The sequence below is a fragment of the Esox lucius genome, chromosome 21 (assembly GCF_011004845.1).
Source record: "Esox lucius isolate fEsoLuc1 chromosome 21, fEsoLuc1.pri, whole genome shotgun sequence".
NCBI lineage: Eukaryota > Metazoa > Chordata > Actinopteri > Esociformes > Esocidae > Esox > Esox lucius.
The window spans coordinates 6735086-6750591 of record NC_047589.1 but is presented as its reverse complement, the minus strand read 5'-3'; the positions used below and the strand labels follow the sequence as shown (position 1 = coordinate 6750591).

The window sequence follows — 15506 nt, the reverse complement described above, 5'->3', positions numbered from 1 at the left end:
TGTTTTTATTGCTCTCTGAATGCCTGGTAAGGACAGCAGGTTTATGTGATGTGAACAGGCTTTATGGGGTTTATGAAGGGGACACAGCGTGGATGATCATAGGACGCCGGCTCACTGTCGGACACCGGAGGACGCCGGCTCAGTGTTGGACAACGGCCATGTCAGCCACGGTCCCCACAGCCCCACTGACTTGGCTGCCTGTGTCCAGACCCGGCTTACCATTAGACAAAGAATGGATCCTAACTTCCAAGACGGCTCCCCCTAGGAAGTGAACCACACTGAACCAGAGCCCTGCTGACTTACAGACACTCCTACATAATCATCCACTTTCGTGTTCGAGATACTGTGACCAGGTTTTTTGTTTTTGGAAGGCTGTTGTTTTTGCCAGTTTCCAGTTGCGTGACCGATTGCGAAGGGATACCCAACCATCTCTGAGGCACAAGGGGCTTAGATTTTCCTTGCAATCACCCACAACCGTCTAAATCTGTCCATCCTTCTTCACGACTCCAAATGAGACCAGACAAAACTGTCAGTCTGACGAAACAAGTGTTTCTACCCGACTCCCTATGTAGTGGTTTACTTCTGACCGGAGACCTCTGGTAGACCCTGGTTGAAAGTAGTGCACTTTGTGGGGAATTGGGTGCCGTTTGGTATTCAGCCTAGCGGTTCTCTCTGCAGCAGTAGACTGTGCTGTGTGTGAGGTTGTTATGGAGTTGTTGGTTAGTCCCGCTAGGCTGTTGATTTTTCTTGCCTGGTGAACCCGATAGCACTTCAAAATAACAGCCAAGCCGCTACTGTGGAGAAGCTGCCTCCAACTGTTTAAGGATTGGCCGTTTGACTCTGCACTTTTCTTCCAAACAGACAAATTGCCTTCCAGACGTGAGAGACAAGAAAAATAGGCTTTTTAACTCGAGTTTCTTTTGGTTGTGGTGGTGTTTTTAGGGGGGTATATGAAATGCGTGAAGCCGGTCTGTGGTTTCACGGACTGTTGAAAGGTCATTTCATTTAGGCAAAACGGATCTTACACCTCTGCTAATGAGAAGGGGGTAAATGACAGATTGGAGTCAATGAGGGAATGAAGGATTTGTCCAACTTCTTTTGACACATGGCTATTTGACACATGACTTTATGCTCTCTCTCACACAGAGAATGAAAAGCAAGTTCAATCTCAATCCCACACAGAAACACACTGGACACACAACAAAAGTCCCCAAAACAGTATGCAATGCCCCTGTGTATATTGTCTGCTAATGAGGGTTACAGGCTTATTAGATTTCCTACATGGTTGGTTTCCTTGCTATTATTAGGTTTCCTGTGTAGTTGGTAAAGTTGTTTCCCTTGGTATTATTTCCTCAGAATCCCATAATGAGTCAAAAAGGACAGGATGGTGTAAATTGGTGTAATTTGGCGGGTAATTTAGGGTAATATTTAATTCTTCCTGAAAGAATGGTAGTGATTGGTCCACAGGTGGCACTGTAGCATGTGACATTAGTGTTGTTGGTTTTTTTTATATTAGTGAACTATAGACAAATTAATCCTTACCATGCAGTGTTAGCCTGTGTTTTTTGCTAAATGAATGTATTTACTTGTGAACCATTTGTCCTATTGACCCAGTGTTTCGTAAAGTCTGAAATATTCTTGAGCAAGTGCGATAAGCAGCAATCAGTGCTTTAATTGGGATGTTGTTTTAATGAGACAGTGCTGAAAAGTTGCACAAACATTGCCTTTTGTTGAAATATATCTGTTTTATAAAATAGCTTTCAAAACAGAGAATTCGACCAAGTGGGGACAGGCTTGGCTGAACTATTCTGTAGTCAGGTGAATACTTTGTACGTTGATGTTCTACCCATGTGTACTGTTCAAAGGATGCAGTGACTGGTTACACTGGGTCAGCATTTCTAATGACAGATAGGTCACGGTTTGGAAGCAATTGTAACACCATCTGGCAGTGTTTACCACAGACTGGATGGTTATCTTGCCATAATCTTTTTTTGGAGAGTGGGGATTCCACCCTCTTGTAGTATTATATTTGTTTAGACAAAAGGAAAGCAGACACACATACAAAACCTCTGAGAAGTGACATGACCTCAGTTGAGAACATTTTGTCAAGGTGCTGTAGCTGGCCCAGTTGTGGACATTAGTAAAAATCTGATTTCAGCTGGGAAGAAGGGGGCCGCGCATTTAGGAAACCTGTCCAAAGCTATTCTTTTAATGTTTATTTTTTCCACTTTGGAAACAATAAATCTAGCAAAGTTCTTAAATAAACAATGTATTTGGGTGGTCGGGGGGAGCATTGTTGAACAGCCTCATAAAAGTGTACAATCACATTGGACCCATTTAAGAGAGTCCCCGCCATTAAAGAGAATGCAACACTAATTTCTATTCAGTGGGAACAGGAGGCACTCTCTGCAATTCAGTTATCTTGACATAGTGCAGTGTTTTGTTTTGTCTCAGCCTCTGTGAAATACGGGCTCACATTAGTTTAGAAAATATTTGATGTCTGTTGTTTACAGAAATGGCCATCATATTACGTGGCAAATACATCATTCTATATATGAGGCTTTTGAAGACAGGGTTTGCTTAGCATGGAGATCATGGTGGCGGTGAACCAAAAGAAGAGGGAGCTGGCTGCGGCACTGGGGACAGTCAATAATTAAAACTGATAAGGATGAAAATACCGTACAAATATATGAGCACAATGATCTAAAGACCCAGTAATAAATCTATGGGAGATGATCGATAAAACTGTAGCTGTTTGTGTTGTAATCACCTAATTTACTCAGTGGGACTCGCTCCCTCTCTTACATACAGTATGCACACACACACACACACACACACACAGAGAGATAGAGATAGAGGTGGGGATCACTTCATGATGAAAATAAAGAACACAATGTTCCAATGTGGTTGTTTTGTTGCCGTGTGCCGTGCTGTTATTTGAGTATGTCATTTCTTAGTTACATTTTTTGCTTTCAGCTTTGATTGGTGGAATGCAGTTTTAATATGATAGTAGTAGAAGCAGTAGCAGAAGTAGCTGTTTTAGAAATAGTTGTGGACATATTTTTGGCGGAGTAGTTGTAATTGAAGTAGTATTATTAGTAAAAGTGATGTTAGGGGTGGTAGTACAGTAGTAATAGTAGTTGTTGTAGTTGCAGTATAAACTCTAAAGTATAATTATGGTTTGAGTTTGATGTCTTAATTTCACCATGTGTTTGTGCATGTTATTTAAAAAGAGAAATAATTAAAGCTAAAAGCAAAGAAAGTAAAAACAATAACCCAGTACTGAGCATGAATGTGTAACCGTGAAGGAACATAATCCTATAAAAGAAACCCTTCCTTCCTCCACTCTATCCTTGGCCCTCCATTTGCGTATTCAAAACCGAGGCAGCGAGAAGGGAAGGATGTAGGGCCTAATTAGGCCCTCCCATGGTCCCTTCCATCGAGTGCGCAATGATGCAGAATACCATAAGGTACAGGATTACTTTTGAACTTGCTCAATTTCACACAAAAGAATGGATCGGGGGGCCTAAATTGTTCAGTATATATATTTTTCTTATTGTTCTACTTGTCACATTTTGCCCCATTTTGCAATACACGTGGATTCACTGCTGTTGGTGTTTTTTGACAGTTGCCACGGGTGATTGTTTTTGTGGGGTTTATGTTTGACATGTGTGACACAAGTGTTATTCATATTGTTGAGGAGTAAATGCACGCCAACAGCTTTGGCTGAAATGCACACGGAGGCAGAAAATCGGGTTTTAATTCTGTCAAGTTTGCCGGAAGTGTCAAAGCAGTCACATGGTCGTCCATCTGAAATCTCTATCCAGCTGAAGTCACACCTGGTGAATAAATTATTGGTTTAGACCACATAAATGACATCCGGCCTATAGCATATTGAAACAGCCAGCATGCCATCCCACGCCAAATGACCTATAACCCTAAACCTCATATTCACTGGGATCGGTCATGGTATGTATGAAACAAGGTGAGGTCACTTTTAGAGAAGGCAAGAGCACCGTTTAAAAACAGTGAGCTTTCAGAGGAGCTTGGCAATTTCAATGGAGTGATCATGGGAATGGAGTGTACCTTTAAACAACCATCCATCATTCCCATCCACAACATCTTGGCAAGCCACAAGCCTATTTTAAGTTAATATGGGCTCACATTGCCTCTAGTGGACAGAATAGCTTACACTTTAGGCACGTTTAAATGATTTGGTACCTTCAGAGAATACATTTAAGAGAAGGGGAATGCAAATACATTGTTGTATCAAGAGCAGCTATATTCCTGTGAGGTATAAAATATTTTCACAGAGTATATGTGTCAGACACAATTATGCACCATGCCAGTATTGTTTTAACCACTGACATCATCGTGGATTGAGCCTCCGGTTGCTCTACAATGTAATAGTCATGTTTTGTAGCGTTTATTTAGTTGTTTGTGTTTCGCCAATCGCTCAGTCACACTAGCAGTGGGTAGATTGGTAGACTGCTGTCCTTGTTCAAGCCATTGGACTTCTCAACTTGGACTATCGGTCACGGCATTGCAGGATAGCATAGTGGGCAGTACTATTTTTACAGATTCTCTGGAGTTCAATTGTAAGCTAGCATTTTGAGACTAAAAAACAACAGCTGCGACTGACGATTGAAAACTCGTCTCCACACACCAAACTGGACTGTCATTACTGAGTGTTTGATAACACTTAAAGTCTCCCCTTGCAGACAACACCATGTGCTAACCTTGGTTTTGGATAATCTCTTGTGCTTCAGGACACTGCTTCTAAATAGATAAAGAGCTTGTGCAGTGCAACAACATTGCTAATCTTCCCGTTTCTGACAGACAAGCACACAAATGCACATACACATTCTGTTAACGGCTGAGTTGGCCCCAGAATATATTTAACTGTAAGGTTTGAAGGATAATATGCCCAAATATACCGGCTTGTTTTGTTTTCAGAACAGTAGGAAAACACAATTAAGTTTTTGGGGTGTTAAACTTGAACCTGGCCCTTTTCGCTTCTTGCATGAATGAGTAGTTCAAGGGAAATGTCTGCCAAAGTAATTTTGATTAGACTGCAAGGCTAAACAAGACCTTGCTGTGGTTTCTATTTCAGCATTGTGACATTTGGTCAAATTAACTTTTAATCACAAGCGTCAAGCGTTTATGAAGACAGAGTAGAAACGGAGAAATGCATCATCCATGAATGATGAGTGTCCCCTACTGTTCAGTAGAAGAAATGCAAGTGGGTCAGTTTGATTGTGAACAACACCAGAAATGCACCTGGTAGATTGATAGTGAACAGAAATGTCTGTGTTTATGTGTGTTCCCTGCTTGATTTTGGGTGTGTGTTTAAATGTCCTATTTTTTAAAAACTATGCAGTTATATTGATACTGTGATATTGTCAAAATTATCATAATGACCTTTGTAGGAACTGTTTGAAAAGACAGCCAAATGAATCCCTCCGTGGTAAATTAGTTAACAGACCAATAAGAAAGAATACAAACATTTTCACAGCAGCATCTTTTTTTGAATCTCCACCTCAGACCACTCCCAGACAGTCTCAACAAAATCCCTTTGTTTTCACAATAACAGGAGCACTGTGTAGAATCCTGCCTCTAAATAATAACACGACTTGTCGCCTCGTCCTCCTCCCTTACCGAACAAGATTCAGAAGAGTATATCTTACTCCAGGATGGTTTAGGTTGGGATGGATAGTACTACTACCAAAGCGATTATAAGGTCATGGGAAATGAAAGCCAGACTGACTACAGTGTTTAAATGGGGAATATCTCAGGCAGACGGATCCATTTTATAGAAATATATTATGTGAAACATTACCATCAGACATTAACTGCAGATGTCTACTAGTCATTTTTGCTTGTGTTTATGCTAGTATTAAAGCAAAAATCTTGCATGCTGCCAATTTTAATTATTGTCCAGTATGAAATATTGAGTTAAAATGTACGCTTCATGGCTTAAAGAAAGATGTCCTTAAAGGTGTTGCACTGTCTCTCCAGCCATGCCCAAGGAAAGTGCTGCGGAGCGGAAGGGCACACACCCCCTTCACACTGGCCTAATCCTGGGGGTCCTCATGGTCATGCTGATCATGGCAGCCGCGGTCCTGGTCACTGTCTACATCTACCACCACCCCACCTCGGCCGCCAGCATCTTCTTCATTGAGGTGAGTCTAGCGCCAAAGCTGCTTGTACGTTCATATAGGAAGCCCAAAAGCCACCTTCTTTTCACAAATTGGTCCGGATCAATTTAATCGAGTAGTTAGCGGACGTAAAGATTACTGAATTCGTTCCTCTGCATAAACACAGGATGAAACCGTTCATGTCACATCGGATAAAAATATTTATCTGATTGGTCATACCACCGAAAACATCTGAATGGAGCACATAAGGAAATGGGTACACTTAAGATTGTAAAGGAGGTCCAACAAAATGTGTCTTCTGATTTTTACCAGACCCCACAAACATAGAAAAATGAAGGTTTAACTGTCATGCACAAGGATAGAACAACACCTTTTTTTCTTACATTGTCAGCTTTGGGATGCTTTGGTCTAGCAACCATTATTTTCCCTTCTTACTGAATGTCCTCCCAAATCTCCCACGTCTTCTGTGTGACCGCACGTAAAGCATCAAAAAAAGAGTTACTTTATCCACTCTCCCTTCAGAAATGGCAGCATCCAAGTCACTTACAAAGACAGGTATAGCTTTGATTTAGAAGTTCACGATTTAGAAGTCCTTTGGCTCTAGACTGTCTGTCTGCCTGTTGATATGTGACCTGAAGTACTTTAGATAATCAGGCTGGGACCCAAGCCGTCTGTCTCTTTCTGTCTATATATTTCTCTCTCAGTGCTTGTCTTGTTAGACTATGATGTGTTCTTTCCTAACCTACCTTAGCAGATACTTCACTCCAAGGTCACGCAGTATGTCTTGACAATAACCAGACGGCCCGTCTGTCAGGGTGGAATAACAAACTACTCCCAGTGCAGGCTGCATCCACAACGGCTCACTATTTTATTTGACTACTTTTCAAAATTAGTGTACTCTGCAGGGTATTAGGTTGCCATTTGAGATGCAGGCTCATATCAGTCCCTTTCAAAAAACACACTGTAAGGATAGCCATAATTGGGGCCGTGTTTGCTACACTTTATGTCTGTCTCTCCGACCATCTGCATAATGACTTTCACAGGACGCATAGCTCAACAGTTCTGTGTTGATAGATGCACCGGGTGTCATTTGTATTGTTCGGGAACCTAATGAGACTGACCGATGTTGATACATCTTGAGTAAATGATTGAAAAACCTGCAATCTTCAAGGTCAATATCGAACAACAAATGGATCCCTCGACTAGGAACCGTTTCAATGAGAGAATTCAAATGCTTCTCTCTCTGACCTTTCATCACTCAGTGAGTGGTTTACTAGATGCCATATATCAAATGTCGAGCGCGCTTTCAATTAATGTCATAACTTTTATGCTGCCAATATATCTGTTTCAACTGCGCATACCTAAGAGGTATTTAACTCTGGAAACTTCATATATTATATTTAGCTGTCAGTAATAAAAATGTGCTTGCTTATTATTACAGATATTTATCCGTATGTAGCTCTGGGGGGAAAGTCTTAGAGACAGTACATATTCAGATTGTGTTTCCAGATTTCTATCCTTTGACTTTCTTTGATTACTTGGAGTAAAATAGTTTTCCTTCCAAAATTATTTCATGAAGTCTGTTAAAAAGTATTGTTGTGAGCATGGCTTAACAGCAGAATAGTGTGGGTGTATAAATAAAAATATATATAAAGGTGACTGCTAATTTGGCCACAAATAAATTGCTTTTTTTTTTTTATTCTCACTACGTAGTTGTAGTGTGCTATGCCACCATCCATAAGGTTATTGCACTCATATGTTTCTCAGATATTAAACAGATTAGTCTATCCAAAAAATGAATTGCATATAATTTTGCTGATACTGCTCCAATCTGCCCAGCAATCTAACCTGAATGGCTTTAAGTCAGGAATCTTTCAGATCCTCTCAGACATCCTGGAGACACCGTTTGACTGAGGCCCACTTTCAATTATGCTGGAAGTAGCAGATGATCCTAACAGATTACCCAAGCCTGACCAATAATTAATTTCTTATAGTCTAGTTTTGGCAAAAACATCTGGAAACATTTAGGAAAAAGGAGGTCCACCTAAACTATGACTCAACAAATTGGCAAACTTACTACATTTAGAGCCAGTATCAGCATCTAGCGGTCCCTCCACTCTGAAAGACTGAAGGGCATGATAGCTACAGACAGATCTCAGCGGACAGTAGTTTGGTTAAGCATAGTGGACAAACCAGTGGCACTGCTGACCTTTTATCTCTTTGAACGTAGTCAGTGAACTCAATGACCCTGTAACCTCTGACCTCTCTCACTGTCTCCAGAGACGTCCCAGCAGGTGGCCGGCCATGAAGTTTCGCAGAGGGTCAGGTCACCCAGCCTACGCGGAGGTGGAGCCAGTCGGCCAGGAGAAGGAGGGCTTCATTGAGTCTGAGCAGTGTTAGGGGACATCCACCTCCCGCCCTCCCTGCCACCCACCCCAGCTCCTCCTTTTGCTCCTCTCCTGTCTGTTCTAAGGGACCAGCGCACAAGTACTTCAGCGGAAACTGGCCTTCAGACCTTCAGTACCCACGGCGACTGCTTGACGCTGGCCTTTGGTTTTGTTGATTCAAACGCTCACCGACAAGATTGGGAAATGTGATGAGAAAATTGCGGTGGCGTAACTTTGAAATCCCCTTTTTTTTTCTGGTGGTATAAGGGTGGACTTTGTTTGGCGGGGATTGCTAATGCTATGAACCTTCAACCCTGACTTGTCCAACAGAGAGCTGATCTGTGAGCTGCTGAGGGAGGGCCATGTTAGAGGGACTGCTGTGGGAAAACCCGAAAACTGACCTCAAGTCAGCTGTTCAAGTCCTTAAAGTCTGCAAACATCTCACAGGTTGAAGTGATGGACTGATTTATTGGCCGTATAAAGAAAGGGAAGCAAGGGCTCTATTCAATCTCTATGGCTAAGGCCACACTGATGGCAAGATAGACACACGCAGCATTTACCATGAATGCAGTCTCCCATAATGTGGGAACATTGCCTTGAATTTTGCGATATGGATTGCACAGAGCCCTAACAGTTCGATTGAGTGGGTTCAACAGGACTGCCCCATACTGTGCTGGTGCGAGGGGGAGAGTAGTAAAGAGAATTATACAGTATATTTTTCAGAAACAACAGAGTATGTTAACAGAGATCTCAACTTCAAATGTTGGTGAGGTTATATAGGCCTTATATATCCTTTGGGCTTTTAGTTTTTTTTTTACTGGGGTGTTTTCATATTCCCACTTCCATGTTAAGGCATCTTCACCGTAGCTTTTACTCTGCAACGCCGCTCAATAATGATATGTTGCAAATACTTTCACTCATCCAATGTAGGAGTAAAAGGCTTGGAGCTTTTCATACCTCTTCTGTGGCTTTCTCTCTTTTTATTTTTTACTAAACATTTGTGTCTTTTGTGTTTGTTGGTCAATGACTGGATGTTTTTTGCTTGCTGAGAAAAAAAAGTTTTTCATGATGAGGTGGTGGGTACACTCTTTTCTTCTGATTAGTTTGGTCCCTAATTATTTCCAATGATGTCAGTACTGCCGTGCCATTATTTCCTTGACTGGAGTTCGCTAAACGTTTAATTTTGTTGTTGCACAAATTATTTCCATGCACATATAATATTAGTTCATTTAACTTGTGATACTAATGCAAAATTGCAAGACAGGAGCTTGTGAGCATGTGTGTGCGGTTGTGTGTATGCATGGTTTAGATGTGAGTGACAGGGTTCATGTGTGTGTTTGCGTGCCCGTTTGTTTTTGTTTGACTCACTATCCACAATTGTGGGTCTGTTCAAGCTAGTTCTGTGTAATTGATGGTGATGGGTTGACCTGAAGTACTTTTTCATGATTTTATTTTATGTTTAGGCCGTACTTAACAAAAACATACCTGGCGCCTGTACCCCGGTTTTATATTTTTTCATTTACCATAGGTTGTGGTTATCGAAGCTGTTTTGAACTGCTTCCATTTTACCCTAAAAAAAGAGTCAGATCTTTTACAGGACTAGGGTGTACGTTTTAACATATTCGCCCCAAGATTTCGGCCAAATCATTAAACAAATGTAACATAATGAGCCAGTTTTACAGACACAAATTTAGCTTAGACTAGGATTTTTTTGTGTGTTTCATTCTAGACTAGGCCTAATCTTGTGTCTGCAACACTGGCCCTAGTAGCTGGAATGTTTTGGGAATTTTTTATTCTTTTAGTGTTTCAGCTCATGTTGAATATGAATGGAGGAGTTGTACATGTCATCTAACTTTAGACTAGCAATGTACAGACATGGGGCCTAAACCATTTTAAATTGACACTCAAAGTATTTGCAAATTCAGGTTATTAATGAAAAAGCGTACATATGATGTTATATATTATAATACTATTTTGTCTTTCTTTTTGAGTGGCCTTTTCTCTCTCACTCTCTTTCCTAAGTTTTTTATCCAAATGTGAAATATTGTGTCAATCATCGCATACCTGCTGTTGTGGATCAATATACAGGACAAGGCTTTCATGCATCATCGAATCAAACAAAATAAGGATTTTGTGTTACTTCATACTTCTGATTCATATAATCCACCGAGACCGTGGAAACAAACAAATTGAGATGTATTTTCAAAATCAATTGTAGATTGATCTCATGACTCAGACTTCAATCATACACACACAAAATGTACTATTAAAATTAATGGATTCTACTGAAATAAATAATCACGAATGTGCAACATAACATTCCACTTCATTATGGCTTTTTTAATTTAATTTTAATTAATTGACAAATGTGTTATTCAATCCCCCCATTGCACTGAGACCAAAGACACATTCAAATCAGTTTGTCAGCATACTGCATAAATGTTTGTACTGTTCGACCGGCCCTAGTCTGGTTTACAATAGTCATCATTATTAACTCATCAGTCCTCACTAGTCGGGGTTCCAGTCGTTGAATAATGCACATACCACTTTGGAACACACCACAACAAGACACTGAGGCAAACACATAGGCACTCTGGTACCTGAACACACACAAACACACACAGGCCTAGGAGGAATGATTTGTCAGCTGCTCCAGAACTCAGCACACGAAAGCCCTATGTATTCCATACTAGTCCCATCTATAGAGGTTGAATCAGTGATCACAGCTATTCAGTGCTCAACTGAATATACCTCTAAGGCCCTACAACTTTCATGCCTTCCGCACGAGACCAATCCTTTTATGACACCCTATAAAAAAAATTTTCAAAGCAGTGTTAAAAGCGTGTGGGATGGGGAAGAGTGTGCACTACCACCCAAGCGACTTTCCATGCTGACGGGCATTCTGCTTTGAGATTGGCTACTTGCCCTAACGTGTCCCGCCCTATTCTCTATTAAGAGGGCTATTTTTGCAAAGGTATTGGTAAAAAAAAAAAGTAGTGCACTACAGTATGTGCCAGGAGTTCAAAATCACATCTAAAAAAAGTTAGCCCAGATGAAATACACATCCAGAAATTATTTTGTTGATTTGAAACACATTTCCTGTAATTTTGTGTGGTTTACTAACACTCAAGTCATTTGTTGGAGAGCTAAATAATATAATAATATGATAGACTTGGTTTCTTCAAATGTAATCCTGATACCAAAATTTTTTTGTTATAGTCATTTATACTATTTGTTCATTATTCATACCTCAGTTTAATATTAGATATTGGTTTTTACAGGATCTGAGTAGATCATATTTAACTGTCAGAGTATAAAATTACTTGCCAAGCAAAGTCCTATTTTGTTGACTCCCTGACATCAGATGGGAAGCTCAGTATTTGAATGTCATCTATATTCCCATGTGCAAAGTCATTATCACCGGTATAAATATTAATAATTTCAACAAATTTTAAATATAAAAGATTTGCTTAAATCAAGGAAGGTCCCTGGTCTCTAATGAAATCTGAATGTATATTCTCTGGGTTATGTAATTGATACACACTGCCACCTGAAACTGCATCTGTTTTTGCAACCACTGGAAATGGACACAGATTTGGACAGAGGTTAGAAAGGACATTGAGTCTTGTAAACAAACATGTCAGCTGGAGTAGGGGGGCGTTCAGTGGGCCTTAATGTTCAGTCTGCGTTACACAGAGTGATCGCAATACATTCAAACCTGGGGTTTGCGATAAGCAAGCTATTCATGTTACTCGGGTAATCACTTGGATCACTGCACCTGGTCTGATTGCTTTCACTCAACTTACATGCTTTTTTTAGATTACGCAAAGCGACATTGTGCCATCGTGGGGGGACATCGGGGCCTGTGGCTTTTACTGCCAGACATATGAGTTCAAATGAACAATGCAACTCATACAGCTACGTCTTGCTCAACAGTGATTGTCTGGACTCAAAATGGAGGACAAAGGAGGATTAACATATCTAACCGTGTCCGTGTGTTTTGTTTTTCTTGATCTTATTACAAAACTCTTCAGGACATGATGACAAAGAGACAACATTACACAGTCCCCTAGCTGTCTTTCACGTCTGTTACTACTGTCACTTTGATTACATTTGAAATAATAAAAAATGTGGTTTAAATCATGTTTTCCACTCATTGGTTCACATTCAGCATCTGACATTGTTGTGAATTGTACAGTAAAAGTATAGTGAACATATGAAGCAGCACATGGAAGAGACAGCCTGGTGAAACTGAAAAGATTTATGTTGCACTTCCCTGAAGCTTAATTCAGATCAGTGCACACTCAAGTTGATGAACAACACATTTGGCACAGTGGTTGTGTATAAATGCAGACAAATCTAAATACAATTGCACTTGTATCAAACAATTTATTTCACTTCTGTCCAGCCAGGGTCGGCTGTTAGCCCTGTTGGCTGTAACCTCGCAACAAAGTATTTTGGAAATAATTGGTTAGAGTGATATATCAGTACTAAAACGTCAATAGTCTGCATTTCCCAGCTGACAGACTGAAAAATATATGTTTGCATCCTTGAGGAAGGAACTTAAGACTCTGGATAAAATCTGGTGAGTGACAAAAACAAATGTAAGATCAACACATTTTTCCATGGGTAAAATAAACCAGCAAAAATACAAATTAGGGAAACTGTTCAACAAAATTTCAAGTAGACATTTTGTAAATTTTCTAGGCCTGCATTTAGTTTTTAAACCCTTATTAGACTGGAGATTTTTGTCAGAAAACCTAGCCCACAGGACAAAAGTGACCTGAAATGTACGCTGCTGCCTCACGCTGATGTTTAAGCAACTCCACCCATGGAGACGCTGCTGCCTCAGGCTGATGTTTAAGCAACTCCACCCATGGAGACACTGCAGCCTCAGGCTGATGTTTAAGCAACTCCACCCATGGAGACACTGCAGCCTCAGGCTGATGTTTAAGCAACTCCACCCATGGAGACACTGCAGCCCCATTCTTCTGCCGCATCAATTAAAATATGAAAAGGGAGAACATGCTTGAAATATAAACAACCCTAACTTAAACCTTAACTTAAGTTGGGTAACTTGATATAAAAAATGTAGGCTATTAGAAGACATCCTATAACCTTACACATTTTAAGTAAGAATCTATTTAATTCCGCTTTCAAGCTTGACCCTTTTGTTAAAAGTCACATGTGATAACCACTATGCTACCTGCTGCCTGTCTGCTGGCTTCTAATAACTATCCCATAAAGAAGGTTAAACATACACTGATGAGCCAAAACATTATGACCACCTGCCTTATATGCAGTTGGTCCTCTGTGCTCCCAGAACAGTGCTGACCAGCTAAGGCATGGACTCTACAAAACCCATGAAGGAGACCTGTGCTATCTGGCACCAAGACATTAACAGCAGATCCTGGTGTCATCACTTTCGCAAGTAAACGGCGCACACATACACAGTCTTCCGCGTGATGTAAAATAAATCAGGCCAGGCAACCTTCTCCTTTTAAGGTTGAGTTCTGACACTCGCGTGCACATTGTAGGAGCTTTCGAAGGTGGTCACAGGGGTCATCATGATACTCTGATCACAAGCTTGGCCATTTCAGAGATGCTCTGACCCAGTCGTCTGGCCATAACAAGGTCTTTACTCCTGCCCATTTCTGCTGCATCCAACACGTTGACTATGAGAAATGATTGTTCACTTACCAACTAATCTACCCAGACATTGTGACATATACCCTTATTAGGAGATTATTTGTGTTATTCACTTCACCTGTGAGTGGTCATAATGTTTGGCTTGTCAGTGTGTATATGTTTTTGTTAGTGTCCTTTTTATTGAATGTCCTTATTACAAATTGGGGTTTAGATAAAGATTGTGAGTTTATTATTTGACAGACAAAGAATTACAATTTCTTTAGGCTTCACAAAACTTCAAGGAGCATTGTATATGATAAATAATTTCTTAAAAAGTACGGGGGTATACTCGTCAGTCATACAACATTTGTGCATTCCTCATAATTCAGCCATATATACCTACACGTAACCTTAGATCGCAAGACGCAGGCCTTTTAATTGTACCTAGAATTTCTAAACAAACAATTGGCGGCAGGGCCTTTTCTCATAGAGCTCCACTCCTGTGGAATGATCTGCCAATTAAGGTTAGAAATGCAAACTCAGTGCAAACTTTCAAGTGTCTACTAAAAACTCATCTCTACAGCACGGTTTATAATTAGGTGTAGCCTGGCCCGGGGGCGTGAAGGTGACCAGTAGGCTTGATACTGTCCACCCTTGCTGTCTTGCCAGGTGGGCTCTCGTCGCCACTGGGATGCCCTCCCTCCAATGCCCTTCGGGGGAAGAGTCACTGGCTTGTTGTTGACTCTCTATTGCGCACTTGTGCAATTGGGCTGTACGCTACTAGCAATACTCGGCCCTCATTCAGGGGGGTTGCGGTTGGTGGGTGTCCCTTTGGTTGATGCCTGGCAATGTGGTTGGATTGATTTCCTGCCTGTTGGGCCCTGTCCGGGGCCTCCCCCGGGTAGGGCCACAGTGTCACCGGACCCCCCCGTCTCAGTTTCCAAGGTGTTATGCTGCTATATTATTGTGCTGGGGGACATGAGGGATGTACTACTAACTTTTCTCAGTTTCCTCCAATTTTAAATTTTAGAAGGAGATGAGGTCCTGGTCCACACCTGCGGATTACCTGGTTTGGGGGGACCGTTGCTGTTCCTGTCCTTGTCCACTTGGTCATACTTCTGACCTAGTCTAAAATCAAATATACTCTGGATTTAGCCAAGAGAAATTTATTTATTATTCCAATTGGACTCTTAATATCTCACCCGGCACAGCCAGAAGAGGACTGGTCACCCCTCTGAGCCTGGGTCCTCTCTAGGTTTCTTCCTAAAATTCGACCTTCTTAGGGAGTTTTTCCTAGCCACTGAAATTCAACACTACTGTTGTTTGCTCCTTG

The 15506-nt window shown here is 41.0% G+C and overlaps 1 protein-coding gene across 2 annotated transcripts in view; it reads left to right on the top strand.

The window, feature by feature from the left end:
• plxdc2 (plexin domain containing 2) overlaps positions 1-12685 on the top strand; it is a 124071-nt gene extending 111386 nt beyond the window's left edge. For both annotated transcript variants that reach the window (XM_013131176.4, XM_013131177.4), the window contains 2 exons: positions 6019-6182; positions 8439-12685. In XM_013131176.4, coding sequence (XP_012986630.2) covers positions 6019-6182; positions 8439-8558 — 284 coding nt within the window. In that variant the 3' untranslated portion in view covers positions 8559-12685. The remainder of the gene's footprint in view (positions 1-6018; positions 6183-8438) is intronic.
• The last annotated feature ends 2821 nt before the right edge of the window (positions 12686-15506 follow it).